This window comes from Meleagris gallopavo, chromosome 12 (assembly GCF_905368555.1).
Source record: "Meleagris gallopavo chromosome 12, MGAL_WU_HG_1.1, whole genome shotgun sequence".
Lineage (NCBI taxonomy): Eukaryota > Metazoa > Chordata > Aves > Galliformes > Phasianidae > Meleagris > Meleagris gallopavo.
In genome coordinates this window covers 17,298,003-17,316,668 of record NC_139415.1, presented here as the reverse complement: position 1 = coordinate 17,316,668, position 18,666 = coordinate 17,298,003, and the positions used below count along the sequence as shown (strand labels likewise).

Genomic DNA, 18,666 nt, shown 5'->3' with positions numbered 1-18,666 from the left:
AAGATATTCTTCATCTTCCAGGCGGAAGTGGATTATTAACTCATCACAGTGTAATGACATACTACAGCCAATTTAAACACACCGTTGCCAAGCAACCTGTGATGTATGTACACGTGTGTGTGTGTATATGCATGCATGCTCTAAATGAATCTGTTTCATATATACAAAATATTTGCAGTTATATGCCTGCACAGTATCTATTTTAAAGACTCTTTTCCATGCACTTGAGGTTTTAAGGTTGCATGGGTTTGAGTCCTGCGTTGGGCCTGGTGCTGGGAGTGTGGACACACACTTCCCTGGTGCTCGCTCGCAGTCGTTGTGCTTCAGCTGATGGGAAGTAACACACATCAGCTGTGTTCACATTTCCAAAGCTTTCCACAGGTAAGCAGGAAACACCTACTTTGTAGCCTTCCATCAGAAGCCATCCTTTCCCAAGGATTCATCAGAAGATGAAAAAGGGATTCCTCCCTTGTGTGATGTCATGTCCTGCTTTCATGTCGTGTCCTGCCTTGCAAGGTTGTGATTCTGCTTTTCCTCCTGCTGCAGGTACACACTGCTTCCCAAGGGGGTCCTCCAGATTACAGGACTAAGAGCAGAAGACAGTGGGATTTTTCACTGTGTTGCCACCAATATTGCTAATGTGAAGTTCAGCCGGGAGGCCAGGCTCACTGTGTCAGGTCAGTACCAGCACATGCTATTCTGGCTGCCTTTCCTTCTTTTTCTACCTGTTGCTGTTCTAGACTGGGACCATTTAAGAGTGCTTCAGGCTGACAGCACTGAGAAGCATTCCTCTGTCAGGCAAAAGCACTTTCCTTGTTCAGGATTAGTCCATTTACAAGCAGATAAATCTGTCTCTTAGCCTTCAAATTAATGCCAGTTTCTGGAGAGAGGGAGGACAGTGCAAACAAGGGTTAAAGCATCTTTACATTAAATAAATTCTTCTGGAAATGTGGAAGATTCATCATTTCCTTATGAGACATGCCCACCCTGGAAGTAATTGCAGCACACACGGTGATCAATTATTTATCTAATAGGGGGATTATGTTCTGTAGGCTGTTAGTGTTACACTGCAACCAGAGTGAGCTAACATTTCTTTTGGAAGATGAGAAGGAAAAACCTTGAGCTCCCCAGTCTGAATTTTGACTTAGTTCTCCATCCAGATTTGAAGCAATTGGCAGAAAACTGGTTTTTCACCTCTGAAAGCTGCAGCTGAAGGAATGACAGTGCCTTATGGTTCCTCCACAGAAAAGGGACCCAGGTCATATACTGGCTGCTTTTTTGTGTGCTGCTGGAAATACAACGCGATAGAACTGTGAATTCAAACCAAAGCAACTCATGTCCACACTTTGCATGTGCAGAAGTTCAATCTGTTTATGAGGCTACACAAACTGTCCCCTGGGAGTGATGAGCTTGAGTGTAGTTGAGGAGGAAGGAGGTTGCAAATACACTACCATGTTTCCGTAGCTGTGTCATACTCCACTGCCCTGCCAACTGCCCATCTTCCATTAGCCATCCATGTGGGACTCAAGCTGACCTCTTGGAGCCCTGTGGAGCAATTTCTAAACTTGATTTTAGATTGCCTCCTCCTGCTTAGGAATTTCTTTGCTGGTCAGTCTTTTTAATTCAAAACACTTTTAGCTTCAGAAGTCTCTGCTGGTCTGTTTCAGTAGCTGCTCCTGGCATGAGGAAGTGGAAAGTATTAAATAAAATTATACAACCCAGCCTCAGTGGTGAATGAGAGACCACTGTCTCTCTCCTTAGAAATCACACGGCCTGCCTTCAGCTGCCTGGCCACTGGTCCTGCAGCAGGAGGTTTACACCTGCACCGAGTGTCAGATGAGCCCCTACAAACTGTAAAAAAGCGGTGTGTGCAAAATGGGGAGAAGCTGAGGAGTGAGTGATGCTGTGTACGTCAGCTCTTGTGGGGAAAGAAAGCAGGTTAGCTGGTTCTGAAAGACCTGGGAGCCTTTGATGCCTGTTACCTGCCTGTTCTCTTGGTCTGTGTGAACAGTAGCTGCATGGAGGGGGCAAAGTACAGTAAATTATCATCGCATTGAAGTTGTTTGTGTCAATTCTCTGGTCTCAGCTATTGTTTCTTGTAAGACAGAAAGCTGTTAGCTGTTGTCGTCTCACCATCCCTCATTGCAAATGGATATTTTCCAGGTTTCCTGTCTATGTGATGTTTGTGGTTTTTCTTTTCCTTAAAGCACTCAGATGATGAATACGGGCTCAGCATTTAAGTGTCTGCTGAAGGGCTTGGGCTGTGCTTCAGTTACTGCGTGTGAGCAGCGCAGCTGTAACTGCACCTTTGCATGCTCTGAGCCTGCTGAAAACGCACTGCAGTGGGTTAAATCTCAGAGAAACAGGTTTGTGCTCTGGGTGTTTGCAAAGAGGAGGATGGCTGCTGCAGGGGAGGAAACAGCCTGCTTGCAGCCCATCCCTTCCTCTTGCCCACAGCCCTGCCTTGCAGCCTTGCTGATTGATTATTTTCAAGTGCCTGCTTAGCGGAGCTGCTCCCCAGGGGCTGCCTGCCTCTCGGCGCTGACACCTTTTCAGCATGAGCTGCATCTCTCTCTGCTGCCATCCTTTTGATCGAGATCTAACGGCCCGTGCCATCACTGCTGAAGTGCCTGTCACTCCAACAGAGCTGGGGACCTCCCCATCCTCTGCAATTGTTGCTGGCGGAGTCCCTGAAGACCGCAAGCATCAATGGAGGCTTTTTCCCTTTCAGAAGAAATCCCTCTCACATTGCCTTGAACATCGAGGATGAGAATCCCTCTCTGTGTCACTCCTTCCCCCCTGCACATTGGCTGCAGGAGGAAACCTCCTCCCTAATGGCCAGGGTTTGGCCATGTCCCTGCTGGGAGACTGTCCCCTCTGGGGACCTATTGGAGCTGGCAGTGGCATCAGTCCCAGAGATGGTCACGATCTGACCAAACTCATGGAGCTGATCCCATGCCTGGAAGCTTGATTGCATATGTAGGACTCAGGGTATAAATCAAAGAGTGTGATTCCTTTGTTGTTGTTGGCAAAATGGAGCATTTTATAAATTCTGCTTTGGTCTCAGCTCCCGTTTGCTGATATTCTTGGGTGACCTTGGACAATTCGTTTCATTTTTCAATGTTTTGAAATACTGAAATCTGTATATAATACGATGATAATATCGTATTATTCTAAGCGTGAACATTTACTATTGTGATTTAGAACAATAAATTTACATGGGTTTTAAAGGCACTCTGAGATACTGAGGGGGAAGGTATTGTTTTTCAGATCTCTTGGGGTTAGCCAACCGGTCATATGAATTTATTGTGCATTCTGGTTCTCATCAAAAAAATCTACATTTTATGGCTTGCAGTGAAATGCATTCAATGAGAAAGTCAGCTCTTAAGTCACACCGACACGGTGATTTTTCTTGCATTTTGCCCATTTAGACACAACCTCAGAGCTTTTTTCCTGCAGGGATGATGAACACACGAGCTGCTCTGATCCATGCTGGCCATTTGGACCACTGTGAAGTGCCCCTGCTCTGACAGGGTAGCCCTAAAAAATGCAGGAAGAGAGGAAATCTTGGAGAAAAACTCTTGTAGATACTTTTTCGTTGGGAACAAGCCCTGCACTGCATCCCTGCCTGTGGCAGACCTCTGCTCCCACTCCCCAGTGCCCTGTCCTGTTTGGGGGGGGTCAACCCATGTATTCTTCCCTGCAGGTGTTTTTCACAGAGCATTTTTGCCAGCAGCAGCTGTCAGATTGTTTCGATTCCTCAAACGTTGCTTGACCTCAGCATTTCTGGAGTGTAACCCAGCTCTTGTTGGAAATGTGGAGCGTGAAGACTAATGAGGAGGCTGTCAGTGTTCTTGTTTGCTGATGGAGAACTGCGAGTACCTCCTTTAATTCCTCTCTTGCTTCCTTCCAAAGAAATGGGAGTGAAGGTTGATGGGAGCTTCAACCCAGAAATAAGGCACTTTCTGGGGTTCATAGGAGGTTCAGCTGTGACACAGGGCGATGGTTTTGTCCCTAGTCTTCTTTTGCCTCGTAAATTGTGATTTCTGTCTCTTATCCTTTGCCTCTGCTGGTACCAGTGTCCTTGCACCAGAGTTTTTAATACAGATCCAGGAGTTGGACTCAATGGAACTTAAGGGTCCCTTCCAAGTTAGGAGATTCCACGAATCTCTGATCTTGGGTGATGGTTTTTGTTCTTGGCTGCTGCTTGTTGGTGCTGCTGTAGTGCAACTAAGTATTTGTGATCTCACCGTGAGCAGTGATTGTACCATGTCTGCATCAGGGCAATGTGATGCAGCCCATCCTGCACCCTGGTACACCAAAGTGAACCAGCACTGGCGTGCTGCAAAAGACAAGGAATGACTGCCCTACGGTCTGCAGCCAGCAGAGCAGTTCCCTTCTCTCTACAGTACAGATGCAGGGATCAACAGAGCTGCTTGTCAAATGGCTGAGTTTTCCCCAGAAATATCAGTGCCCTCTTAAAACACATTCAGACAAGGCAGCTGCCTCACAAGTATTGCAGTCCTTTTGTTTCATGTCTTTCCTAAATATATTGAGGATGGCACCAGCCACATCGTTTGTACTTAGAGGATGAACAGAGCCTTCTGTGTTTCCATCAAGCAAGAGAGAACCAAATGCTGCGAGGCCACGCGGATGCCTTCTAATGATGCTTCTGTCCTTGCAGGCTCCCACTCCACCGTTTACAAGGACCCCATGATTCTCGTTGGACCGGAGAACCTCACACTGACGGTGCATCAGACTGCAGTGCTGGAGTGCATCGCGACAGGCAACCCCCGGCCCATCGTCTCCTGGAGCCGCCTAGGTGAGCCCTGGGGTGATGGGATGTCTCCTCATTGCCATCGCATGGGAAACAGGGAGTGCCACTGGCTATCTCAGCAACAAGTGATTCACTCTTTCCATTCCTACAGTGATTAATTGTATGCTTGAAGAGCTTTTTATTTTCTTGTCTACGCTTTGCTTTTTCCCTCTGCCGAGATCCTGTTTTCAACTGTTAAGGAGTGGGCTGGTTCAATCTGTAGATGTATCATGAAAGGTGATAATTTTCTTTCCCAGACTGACAGTGTCTCCTTCAGCTGCATCAAAAACATCACCACTGTTGGCCCCAGAGAAACAAAATCATACAACACAAACATGTCTTCCATGTAAAACAGACTTAAAAGAAACTTGCTGCCTGTTCAGAGAGTTCTATAAAAGCAGAGAGAGCTTAAAGTAGCATGTCTGAAGCTCTGAAAAAACAATTGCTCACTACTGAGGTCAGTGATATTCTTTAATCGGCATGGAAACCAGGGCCAGTGTCTGGTGGCATCATACAAGCGGAATGTAATGTTATTCCCAGTCTGAAAGCAAGGGTTATTTTAAGCTCTAACTGGAATACTCGCTCAGAAAATACTTTGTGCAAAGCAACATTTCTGTTGCCCAACAGATGTCTATGCTGAGCGAAGAGCTGATGGCTTTTGATTTGTCTTCTGGAGCTTGTAACTCTATGTGAGCGTGCTGTGGGGTTGGGTTTACTCAGCATTCCCCAAGGCCTCGTGATCTGCAAGGTCGTGTTGTTTTTAGAAGCTAATCTCCCCGAGTCACCCCAAGTGGCTCTGAAACACAAACAGGGATAATCTTGTCCTGTGCTGCTGTGCTGGATGTGGGGCTTCAGGTCCGTGCTGCTAGGGTCAAGTGAGGCTTGTGGGAGGAGTGATGTCCCACCACAGAGCCATCTGTGAGGGCACAAGTACGCGTACCCAGCAGTAATAGCGCAGTTTCTCCATGCTTGCCTTCCTGCTCGCTTCCTCTGGTGGATTATAAAATCTGCCACTGACTATTTTTTCCCCCCAGAGCCATAACCATCAGATTGATGCTGGTTTAAAAATTCCCCAGATGAGCTCTAGCACTGTTCTGGTTCTCTTGGACACAAAGCAGCTCTATGTTAGTGCTCAACTATAATAAACTATGTTATAATTGCCTTAATTATAAGTGCTTATTACCTTCTTCAAAACACTTGTCTCTATAGAGCAGTGCGATAATGAAGATGTAATGGCTTCATGCTAGATTTGTCTGGATGGTGTGAGCTCAGCGTTGCCTTCCACCAAAAATAAACACCCCTTGCGGCAAAGCAGCAGATTTAGAGCTACTGAACAGGAAGGAGATCTCGTTACTTTCCCTACCCTTCAGTGTGAATGTTCCATGTCCAAAGGATGACAATATCTTCATGACATTTCAACAATCTCAACAGTGATGTGGCTTACAGGCCCTCTGAAAAGTCTGTAGGCCTGCCATCTCTTTGCAGTGATTTCAGAAGCATTTTCCTGCCTTCATCTCCTCCCAGAAGTGATAAAATACATGGTCATGAAGTCGTAAAAATGTGCACCTGATTTGGCAGTAGACGTGACTTCATTTAAACAAAAAAGATAATGATATATGGGAATCCCTCCTGCGTGGTAGAGGGAAAGAGTCACAGCATTGCTGTTCTGCCAGGACTTAGCACAGGCAGTGTTGCCATTTTGGAGGCTCTGTTTCAACCTATTTGCTCACAGTTTTGATGTTGTGGCATTTCTTCTATCAGAAAGGAGCAGAAGAACAATTTTGCTTTCACAGCTATCTGTTGCAAGGGGAAACAAGCCATAAAAATGTTTGCACGTTCTGCTTTGCCTTTGCTAAAACCTGGCCGGTTTTCAGTAGGAAAGGCAGCTATATTTTGCTTGAAAGAAATCATTCAAATTCTGAGCCAGTTTTTGACTGTCACACAATCAATTTTGAATTTAATTTCCTTGGGAATATGTTGTAGCTGCTGACCACAGACAGAATTCCTGTGTGTCGCAGTGCGTGTAATGTCAACATTCATTAGAGAGCAGGCTCTGAGAGAAATGTAAAATCATTAAGAGTTTGTTCAGGGAAGATAGGGCTTTTCCTTTCAGAGCTACGCACTTCAGGCTTGGACCTGTATATGTGCACAAATGAATATCCTGGGCACTTACAGCAAAGCCTTTTGAATGAATGACGATTTTAATGTATCCTTACCCTTTAACTGACAGGCCACTGAGCTGGCCTCCATAAAAGGTACCAAGGCAGGATAATACACTATTTAGAGAGATACAGAAAAGTGAGGCGAAAAAGAAAAGACAGTGATTATCTGATAGCGTTATACAGGAGTTGTCAGAAGGGGTCACACAATGGGAAGGAAATTACTGAAGAGGGAGCCATTCAAGAAGTAAACTATACAACAATTGTAGGAGCCAATTAATTGGTAACTTATTGGACACAGAAGCTTGCAATAGATGGCTGACTGGTTGACAGGAGCACCGTTCCTGTAAGTGTTTAGAAATAATAGAGTAAATTTCACCACTTCACATACTGAATAGTCAACTGTTGCAATGTACTCTAAATATGCTAATCCACTGTGCCCAGTGTCCGCTGGAGCAGGAGCCCCATGTGCCTAAGAAGTAGAAGGCTACTATGGCACAATACAAAGAATTCACAAAAGACCTAAATGATCAACACTGGAAAGTTGTTACTGTCTTTCTACTTGCTACTTAAAAAAGAAAGGCGTTGGTGTTGTTGCATATTCATATCTTCTGACATGTTTTAACAGGTCCCTGTAATTGGTACCAGTGTGCCAATCACTTCTTAGCAGGCAGAGAAAGGACTCCAGAAGGCATCGTGTACACCTTGGAAAAGTAAATAATGCAGCTCCCAAACCCCAGGCATCTTGCATCCAGCCTGTGCTCCAACAGGAAACCTGGTAGCCTCTAGTGTTCCACAGACAGGCATTCTTTGGGAGCATCTCCCACTTGGAGAACACTCCAGTTTATTCCAGGCTGCTCTTCACATCCTTCATCTGTCTTCAATTAAGGACTGACAAAGATAATCTGGTGGTCATTTCCCCCTAGTCTGGCTTGTTTTCAGCCCTCAGATGTTCTGCTTTTGAGTTCATAAGTGGAAGGTCACGGTAAATGATCAACAGTTTGAAGCCTGGAGAGATGACTTGTTGATGGGAAGCAGTGCCAAGAAGGTGGGTTTTCAGGGTCTTAATCTCTTGATCCAAGTCTCCCTGCAAGAAAAACAAGGTTGAAATAGATGTCAGTCTTTGCAAAGTGGATGTGAGACATCAGTCCCAATGCACAGCACTTCTGCAATGTGTTGAGCTTCCTAGGTACAAAGGATTTCTTGTTTAAATGCTTTGTACTATTTGTACACGTTGTCAGCGTTACCAAGTTAGACCTGATATTAGCTGAAAACCTTCCAACTGATCACAGGATGGCTCAGGTTGATCTGGTTTGGGTTCCAGAGCCCTTTCCATACATTTCTCCAAACCCATCACAGTTGTGTGGTGCTGCATGGTCCTCCCTTGTGTCCCAGCCCTGCCACTGGGGTTCAGGAGTGCTGGATCTGCCTCTTTACCGTTAAAGCAAATAGAGCAAGAAGGATAGAAGAAGCTGGGAAAGTATAGATGTTATGCTAGAAGTTTGCAGGACTTTTTGGAAAACAGCAAATGAGCAAGAAACATACAGGCTGACTTGGCACGGGGACCTTGTGTGGCTGTGCTATTTGAATCAAACAGCAGTTCCCTCGGGGCTTCTGGGCTCGGAGGGCTTTGTTCCTCAGGGAGATGAAAGATGCTGGGTTGACAGGAGACATTTCTTCAGAGCATCCCACCTCTAATTAATAATACTTGGAGCCAGAGAAACGACTGAGGGAAGCATCGATACAGGTATTCAGGCTGTGTGGAGTATCTGCTGCAGGCTGGGACTGTTGTGCTTAAATTATGTAGCACATGATAAATAATACAGTAAATCTACTGACATTCGAGTCACATTTCTGTGGTGTTTCTTAAGGCAATGATGGGATGAAGCATCCAAGTACGGCCGCTTTGCATTTTTGCTGATCCCGTCCCTCCCTCGAGAGGGAGATTTGATTTTTACACCCATTGTAAATACAGGCTTCCAAAAGGTCTAATTTAAAAGATGAAATCAAGTTCAATTTGAATTTAATTCAGACCTCTTTACACTTCAGTTCAAATGATGTTTGAAGGAAATGGTTCCTTCTTATTGCTCATTAAATGCGGGACAGGTCATGTTTTATTGTCCCTTTTATGACTGAGCCATTTACTGCTGCAGTGGCTTGGCCAGCTATGTGATCATTTAATCATTTAATGACATTGTTTTTCTCTGTCTAGAAGACCCAAGCATTTTTCTTTGCAATGCAAATAATGAAGTGATCTAGCATTGCCTGCCTAATGAAGCAAGGAAACCTTAAAGCTTAAAAATTTCCCGAAAAACAATGCAACGAGCATGACAGGAGAAATGTTTATGAAGTGCTCGGTAGCTTTTGGACCATGTTTTGCCAGTAGCCTGATGCTGCCAGTCTGAAATGGGATCCCTCCAATGCTGCTGTCAGAGGCGCGAGCTCCCCATCCCATCCTTGCCCTGCCAAGTGGATCTGTATGTCTTGATAGTTAATTTGCCCTTCTTTCTGAGTGCTGCTTTGCCTTTCTGTTTTCCCAGTCTATTCCAGAGCCTGTTGGTTATGCAGTGGATCCAATCCTCATAATATTCTTTATTACGCAAAGCGTAAGATGAGATCTAAAGCATACTATTGCAGGGTAGCTTTCTTCAGGTCGTCTGGTGCTAATGGACCCCAGCAACAGTTTCTGCCCACTTGAGGTGGGTAAGACTATGCCACAGACCAGCAGAGCTCCTGGGAGGAAATTTTTTGGATTAATGTTTCCCTTTCTAACCACAGCTTTGAAGTGTAAGGCACAGACTCTTCTGCTGGGGAGCTCACACGTCTGGAGGGCTCATGGGGTTTTCAGATGGGGTAATCATCAAGGATGGTTCTCGCTTCTCCTTTTCTGTAAGCTCCTTAAACATCTCCGTGAGCAAAGGCAGGAGAGGAACTGGATTCCCAGTTCCCATCAGAGGAAAGTGTGCTTTCTTTAACTGCTGATCCAGTAAGATGAATCCCCTGCCTTGCCCCTCTGCTCAGACACCCTGACACATGCTAGGAGTGATTTAAAGCTGCCTTTGTCAGACAGTGTCTTAAAACACAAACCAATGGAACAATAAAAAGCAATAGCCTGATACTAATGAAACACATTGTAATTAGAGCTGGCTGGGAGTTTTCCAGTGAAAGCAGGCTTTGTTGGAAAAAGAAGAATTCTCTGATTCTGAACTATTTAATATTAAAGTGTTTCAGTTTTGAAAATGTTGCTGCTCTCCAGCCATCCTCCTTCAGACCCAGCACTCAGGATGAAGGCAGCCCTTCCAGCTCAGAGTTTGACTCCTGACTGTTTTGTGTACTCAGGAGTTCAGGAATTGAAAACTCAATGTTCATGCAGTTTCCAAAGGCAGAGGACAGATCCACTAAGGGTTAGCAGACACAAAAGCATCACTTCTAGCTCAGGAAATCCCCAAGTCATAAATTGCTGGTGGCAAGGGAAGTGCACCGGGGTGTTTGCTTGCTTTCCTCAACATGTCTGTTGGATCCTTGGTCAGTCCAATGTAAGAACTTAGACAGTGACTTGTAGAAGTTGGTACTATTTCATTTGGTTTTATTGCTCTATTGAAAAGCATTCTGGGAACTTCATCTTAACCTGAACATGATGTTGAAAGCTTCCACATTTCCTGTGATGGTATCTTGGTTTTCCAAGCAGCACAAAGTGTAGCTTTGGGCAAACACTTAACTGAGAATGCTGTTTTTCTCCAAAGACAGTTCTGCTAAGAGCATCAGCTGTAACCCATTGACTTTCCTTGGCAGATCCCAGTACAAGTGCATGGTATCACTCCATAAGAACTTAGACTGGACCTCAACAAAGACTGTGCCTTGGAGAATTTCAGACAAAGGCCCAGTGTGCAACCCTTATATTTTTCCCTTTCTTACAGACGGCCGCCCAATTGGTGTGGAGGGAATCCAGGTTCTGGGGACAGGAAATCTCATGATCTCAGACCTCAGTGTGCAGCATTCCGGCATCTACGTGTGTGCTGCGAACAAACCTGGCACTCGGGTGCGAAGGACTGCTCAGGGCAGGCTCGTTGTACAAGGTGAGCTCAGCAGGGGTGACACAATTGTAGAGTGATGGTACCCATGCGCATTGCACAGCTTCTGTGTGTCCCTGGGCACTGTGACGGGTCGGTTTGGGCTTCTCTGATGGTGTCAGACAAAGCGGTTCTTTTTTAGATGTGGTTCTCCAGGTAGGTGAAAGTTCCTGTATCCCACAAAGGTGAGTGAGTGGTAACTTGGTATCCTTGAACTGAGGCCTCAGCTGTAAGAGTTGCAGTGTCTTAGCACCTCGTCAGAAGTATATGGCTGAGCAGACTTCTGTTGTTACCTGTACATCTCAGCAGAGAGCACAGGATGAATTAGTTAGCCAGCTTTGTCTCTTACCCTCTGTGTGGTCTTAGTGATACAGGGATGTGGGCACCACTCTCTCTTACTGGACAAATCTGCATCATTCATGCAGTGATATCCAGGAGTAGGTATGGCGCAAATAAAATTAAAGCCATTTCCTGAAACTCAGCAAGACACTGCATCTGAGCATCTTGCTCCATGTGAGTAAACCCCATTTGGATTCACGCTCAGAGAATGCATGCTGCTCCCCTTCCGTGCGGCAACTGTCCTGAAATGTCACTGTGAGAGGGTGATTCAGCCCAGAGTAGAGTTCAGCACTGAAGAAACCAAACAAATCCCCTGCGTATGCTCTGTGCAACCAATCTCCATGGTGAGGGGAACCAGGCAAGTATTTCAGAAGGCAAACCCAGCTGGCAGTGTGATCTGAATGGCAGTAATCCGCCCCTGATTACAGGCACTCACCTCCTCTTCAAGCTAGTCCACTTAAAGCATCGTGCGTGCTCTCATCAGTTCACTCATTAACTATTGACTGATGATATCCTGAATCTGAAATTATACACCTCCTGCCGGAGCGAGCTAATTGAACCTTTCATGCTGGTGATGGGGAAAGTGCCCTGTTCCAGCCCTGATGCTCACCTGACAAGTCCTGAGAGTGGCTGCGGTGATCCAACAGCGCCTGTAGTCCCTGTGTGCTGGCATCCCTGTTCCCTTTTGCTTTGGGAGCAGCAGAGAGGGAGCTTGTAGAGGGCTGAGTGATCCTCCTGGGTCTCAGGTGCCGGCAGGAGGTGAGAACTTGCCATTTCTTTTGCTGTTGCATTTCTAAGTGAACTGTGCAGTGAGCACTGCCAGCTGGCCTGGGAGTCTCTTTTCAAGCAACACAGCCCAGGCATTGAGAACAACCCAAGCATTCAGAAAACCTCACTGTACTGACACAAACAATTTTGAGCTGCTGCAAGATGGCTCTGCACATGCTGCATGTGCAGCCCGAGCACAAAGCTGATTTCTAGGTAGCAGACAGGCAGAGCCAGAAGAAATTACTTGAAAAATCTATGATGTTGTAAAAATGCAGAAATTAGATACACTTGAGGGTTCCAGTTAGCAATTGGATGAGAGGGGAAAGGGTTGCACAGTTTCTCAGTGCCACAAAGCAGTCTCTTTGGGGAGCTGAACATCAGCCCCTGAGCAGCAGCAGTTTGTCTGGAGTAGGATTACTGTGGATTTTCACCTAGGAAACCAATATGAGAATTCGTCCCTAAAAGGGAGCCCAGCCTCACTACAGAAAGGAGTTGCTTCAGTGCTGGAGATGAGCAGAGAAGTGGGCAGTGGTGTGGAATATCCTTTGTGAGGCACTTATGGACATGAGCTGTGTTGTACAAGAGTCGAACCTATGCCATCCATAAAGTACCCGATGTTGAGGCAGGCTGTCCTTCCCCAGGCAGGCAGCTGGATTCATCCTGCGTTTGCTCACCCTCCTTCTGGAAGCAACTTCTCCATCTGAATCTCATTTTACCTGAATTTTCCAGCTGAGAGGTACAAATGATTGCCGTTCAGGTTTGCCTGGGAAGCAAACACCGGTAATGACTGATGTGGGAGACTGATTTTATCTTTGTTGAGATGGCAGCGATGCAGATTACATCTATAAAGAGAATAAAAGCTAAGAACAAGCTATCAAAAGCCTGGTTGGAGAGGAAGTTAGCACAGGGCTAGGACAATGCCAGAATCCTCAAAGCGCCAGGCCAGGTACTTGCTGCTTTTATACAGGGCCCTTGAAGTGCCTGCAGGCACAAATTAACTTGCCCTGTGCCTTTTGAAGGAGGCACGTTTTATAGGTGGGAAACACGGGCAGAAAGAGCGATGTTTCCTGTTGTAAGGCGAGGAGCTGGCAGGAGGCAGGGACTGAAACCCCATCCGCCCTCCTGCTGCCGCCTCTGCCTCACTGCAGGACGCCAGGGTCCCCATCCCAGCAGCCACAGAGGTGTTTTGTCACAGCGCTCTGCTTTTCCTCCAGCATTTTGCATTCCAGGCTCTCCTTCAGATCATCTTATTATCTTCCTGGGAATTCCTCCTCCCTTCAGAGAATAAGGCCTCAATCCCCCGCTCCCTCCCTCCCTCCTTGCCCTCCCCTGGCCATTTAGGCTCCTTTGATCTCTTTTGTAAGGTTCTCACACAAGAAAGTTTCCATTTTCTCTCCAGATCCCAGTGCAGCCATTTGAATATTGCTTTGTGCCGGGCTGCCAATGGAAGTCTCCCAGGGGAGCTGTGGAAGGGCCGAACGCAGCACGGCCAAGCATAGGGCATGCGTGTGTGCGGAGCAAGGGAAGAGCAGGCTTTGGTGGCAAGGGGAGAAAAACATATCAAAGCGCTTTCTCCCTACCTCCTGTGCAATCTTTTGTGCTTTATTATGTGTTTGGTGTCATAACAAACTGATGGGCTGTGAATGGCCAGATGGTCACCAGTGTTCTCCACTCCACGCTTCATTTCCTCCTGAAAGCTATGCAGAAAAATGAGAGCCCATCTCATAAATGGGTGCCCATCTTAAGGACGTGGTTTTGAAGGCTCTGCCGACAATGGTTGCCTTGTTCATGTTGTTTTCTGCTGGCAGAACAGGGCATTGCTCCTCGGTCCAACAGATCTGGCTGCCGCTGCACTTCCTGGTGTTTCCTCCATCTCCGTGCCCCGTTGGTGTTGCTGTAGGGCCGAGTTTGCCAGCAGGTGTGCTGCAGTTGCTGTGGTTAAGGCTCGTTAAGGCACATGGTTTGCACGTTAGCCCTGGCTGAAATTCATGCTTCAGAACTAGCCCTGTGACCCGCTGCCTGGGTCAGCCTGCCCACTTGCTTGTTTGCCTTCCCAAGGAAAGCAGCTGAGCAGGGACCTCAGATCTCACCCATTAGAACGATGTAGTGAGCTGTGGTGCTGGAGCCCAGTGTGTCCACCCTGGGCCAGGTAGGTGACATGGAGACGTGTCCCATTGCTGAGCAGCTCCAGGCCGTGCTGTGCTGCACCACAGATGAACAGCTTCACAACATCTCCCAGCAGACATGGCCATGGTTCTGTCTTTGGCCCCAGCAGTCCCACCAGCTCTGCAGCTTGCACTGTGCGTCTGTGCGTCCTCTTAGGCAGTGGAAAGAGGCAAAGTGAGAGGTGGTTCTTTATCTTCCGTCATCTGATGCTGTGCTTGACCGACTTCCCCGCTGACCCATCTTCTCCTTTATGCCCTTCTTGTGCATTCTGGAAGCCTAATTTACGAGGTTTTGTTGCTTCTAGATTATTCTTCCTCCTCCTTACCCCAGTCTCCCTCCCTTAACCTATGACTGTAGCTAATTGAGAATTAATGACTGCTTAATGTTTGGGTGCAAGGGGCACTGGCACCTCGAATTTCACTGCAGTAATGACTGCACCCCAAGCCAGTGCCAGGGCTGGGGCTGCATAGAGAGGATCCCCATTATCTGAGGACCAAGGGCTGGGAAGAGATGGATCCAGCCCGGCTCTCCCATTGCAGCCTGCTGTTACAGTGCATCTCTGTGCTGTCACAGTTTGTTGTGCACAGGAAAACCTATTGCAGCACTTCGTTAACGATTCTGAAGATGGCATTAAGCATTATTGCTTTTTGATACCAATGTCATGCCCTTAAATATTCATTAAAAATTCATTAAAAATGATCCCCTCCCTCCCATTAAGTCCTGAAGAATCAACATTCTGGTTTCCTCATCCCACAGAAGCAAGAGCTGGAGCCTGCCTGCTCCTCCTTGCCAGGATGGAATCCTCTGTTCTGAAGAGTGATCTTCATTAAGGTCTATGTTAAGATTTTCCTGGGAGGGCTGAGATGCTTCCCCTCACCACCTGCAGTGGCCTTTTGGCTGCGGGGCGGAAGGACGTGAGCTTTTGAGGCCGCTGTGCCTCAATGTGCTGAGCACTAATGAGATGCTCTGTTAATTATGAATGAAAATAAGACAGGAGCTGCTGCTCCTTTCTTGCCGATGAGGGGATTGAGTGCAGCCTCAGTAGGTTTGCAGATGACACCAAGTTGGGAGGAAGTGCTGATCTGCCTGGGGGTAGGAAGGCCTTACAGAGGGATCTGGATAGGCTGGATCCATGGAGATGTGGTACTGAGGCACATAGTCCATGGGGATGGGTTGGGGTTGGATTTGGTGGTCTTAGAGGTCTTTTGCAACCCCTTGGAATGGGGTAAGCCATCAGAGGGGTCCATAATGAAACTGTCTGAAGATGGCCGTGCCCTTCCTTAGCACTGCATCTTGCACCTGTGGGCATTGCAGGCGTGACTGCTGAGCCCAGATGAAAGCTGGGCGGTACACAGCCACTTGCAGAATAATTGCTCCTGCAAAACCTTCACCAGCCCAAAATGGGGGGCAGGAGGTTAAGGAAGCCTTGAAAATCAAGTCCCTAATGTGCTGTGCTCTCAGTGTATGCCACAAAGGGAACCGTTTGCTGCAGGGAAGGGAGATTTCATCCCCATTTGTCTGTGCTCCCAGCTTTATTGAACCCATCCTGAATTTTATTTTAATTTATAAGCCTAGGGGGAAAAATGTGGAAAGGAAAAAGAAGGACAATGCTTCGATCGGCACCTAGTGAAGTTTAGCAGGAGGTTCTGAAAATATGTGTCCATTAGGTTGTTGAGCTCAGGTTCATTAGTAGACCCGAGCGCCTGACAATAAACTCTGCTGGGGGACACCCCTGACTGCTAACATAAGTCAGGGCTGCCATGCTCCGCTTCCCTTTGGTTATTAAAACTGAAATAAGGGGTTCCTTCAAGGTAGATGAGCTCTTCAGTGAGCTTCTGTGTCTTTCTGCTTGCAGGACTTGTAACCGGTGACTTTGCTTTGAGACTGAGGCACCTTTTGGTGCTCTTTGGCCTCGCTGCAGTGATAATGATGCTGTTTTCTTGCACGCATGCAGCTGGGGAAGAGCTTAATCATGCTGTGCTGTCATAGCTAAACCTCATGGTTTTTGTTTTGGGGTATTTTTGGCCATGAACATGAAGCTTTGCTCTTGCATAGCTGCTTCTGCATGCAGCTTGCACCCAGCCAGCACATTTTGCTGGACCACTCTGCTGGACCAGTCTGCTCTTTCCTCCCATCCCTGCATCTCACACCAGCCCCAAGCATGGAAAATCTTGCAGGTAGCACTGAGTGTTTCTCCCTGGATGATCTTGCTTTTGTTGGAAAAATTTAACGCCAGCCATCCACTGTGCAGCACTGGTTGGTAAATTCATTATGGGCTCATGCCTCTCATCTGTTTGTCTTCATTGCAGCTGCTGCTGGTTCCACCTGATTTTAGGTCTCAGCATCAGCATGGAGTATATTTATCACTTTGCTCTTTGAAGCGTAACTGCTTGAATAAACTCACTGATTTGGCAGCGCCTTTCAGGCCCCGCTTTCTGTAGGCTGCTGTGCTGTTTTATTCTGATAAATGGTTTTAAATCTATTCAGAGCTGCTGGGAGGGGGAGAAATCACTTTCTGTTTACAAATCTGAAGGTAAAAATGTTTGGTTATGAGGTTACAGCAGTTACAGGCTATGCAGTCTCCTCCAAGGCTCAGCAGTTCCAGAAGGGTCCCAGGCTGCAGATCTGAGCTAAAAAGGGCTTCCTGTCTATTGCCATCAGGATGATGTGCAGCAAATCCCATATTTGCTGGGGACAGAAGAACCTGCCAGATTGCCATGTGCGTGTCTGTACATTCCTGTCCATTTACAATCAGTTTGCTAATGCCATTTTATGTGTTATTTGCTGCCTATGCTGTGGCTTAGCCAAATGTCCCTGGATCTGACAATAATAGGACTTTCTTTCCCCAAGTTCCTAAGACGATGCAAACCAAGCTACAGGATTGCTCTTCATGCCAGAATAAAGTGTAATCATGCTGACTTCTCTCCTTTTTCCTCCCTACAGCACCTGCAGAGTTCGTGCAGCATCCCCAGTCCATCTCCAGGCCCGTGGGGACCACGGCCATCTTCACGTGCGTGGCCCAAGGGGAGCCCCCCCCGCAGATCACTTGGCTGAGGAATGGGCAGATCCTGGAGACGAGCGACCACATCAAGCTGAAGAATAACAACAGGTAAGTGCCAGGGTGAAGGGTAGTGTCAGCCTGGAGTTGCCATGCACAAAGGATTGACATCACCTACCTGATGGCCCAGAAATAGCTGTCACTGCAGGTCTGTTTCACATTATTTAGCTACAAACGTGGGATCAAACTGAATAAAGAGCACGTTAGCTCACACAGGCTTTGGCCCGTGGAACCTGGCAACCATCCTGATCCTCTTCTGAGTGTTTCTGGGAGGGCCAAATGTTGTCCCTGATGCTGGCTGGGACACCACGCTCACTCCACGGTGGAGGAGCTCATACACTGATCTGCCTGGGCGTGCAAATGCATTTCCCCGTTTGAGATATTTGCGTGGAAGCTGGCTGTCATTGAACTGCAGCCTTTTATCTCACCAGGGAAGAGTGTTTTCTCTGAGTACTAAATAACTGCATTTCCATACGAGGAGATGGGGATGTTTGCACTGCGCAAATGATACGGTGGGATGCACTTAGTGTGAAAATTGCAAGTTGACAACATATTTCCTATGGAAATAGCATTGAACAATACACTGAAAAATAGTATTACCTGTGCTGTAAACCTAAATTATTGGTAGAGATTTGCACTCTGCAGTGTCATGTAGTTGCTCTCTGTATTGATAAATGTGACTCTCAAGTCCACCTCAATAGAAAGTCAGGACCTTCAGTTCAGACTGGGTTGGTACCAACACGTGTTCCCTAGGAGAAACGGGGGTTTTATTTCTGTAAGGTTCTCTGTAACAAAGCTTTTTGTTTTCAGGGTTGAGGCATTTTTAAGGTTTGTTACGTGAAGGATGGAAAGATGTGAATTGCAGGAAGGATAGGGTGTGAAATGTAATAACATCTTCTTGATCGGTGGAGAATTTTTCATACTGGGAGATTTCAGAAAACTTCAGTGAACTCTGTGCATGCACTTATAGATGGCACTCATTCCATCCTCACGGTGTAATAGCTCCCTGCTTGGGTTTCTGAGGCATGTCTGCCCTTAGAATATGAACAGAAACGGGAGAAAGGAAATCAGTGCGTCCCCCTGTATTGGCCAGGAGGCAGAGTCACAAGAGACCAAAGACTTCAAAATCCATGAATAAACTCGCACAGAGTCCAGATCTGGGTCTTTCCCTTGTACTTAGCCTGTGAAATCATTCCTCCTCCCTGTTAAAGGAAGGCAAAAGTAGGGTCTTTGATCGTGACCACGACTCCCAGCCAGGCTCCATTGCCCAGAGCTGTGCTCCACGTGCCT

General features: G+C 46.8%; 1 protein-coding gene across 1 annotated transcript in view; it reads left to right on the top strand.

Moving 5' to 3' along the window:
- Positions 1 to 18,666, top strand: part of IGDCC3 (immunoglobulin superfamily DCC subclass member 3) — an 83,189-nt gene that overhangs the window by 50,617 nt on the left and 13,906 nt on the right. Inside the window, exons 4-7 of the mRNA XM_085233731.1 lie at positions 547 to 677; positions 4,685 to 4,822; positions 10,893 to 11,051; positions 17,262 to 17,427. Coding sequence (XP_085089857.1) covers positions 547 to 677; positions 4,685 to 4,822; positions 10,893 to 11,051; positions 17,262 to 17,427 — 594 coding nt within the window. The remainder of the gene's footprint in view (positions 1 to 546; positions 678 to 4,684; positions 4,823 to 10,892; positions 11,052 to 17,261; positions 17,428 to 18,666) is intronic.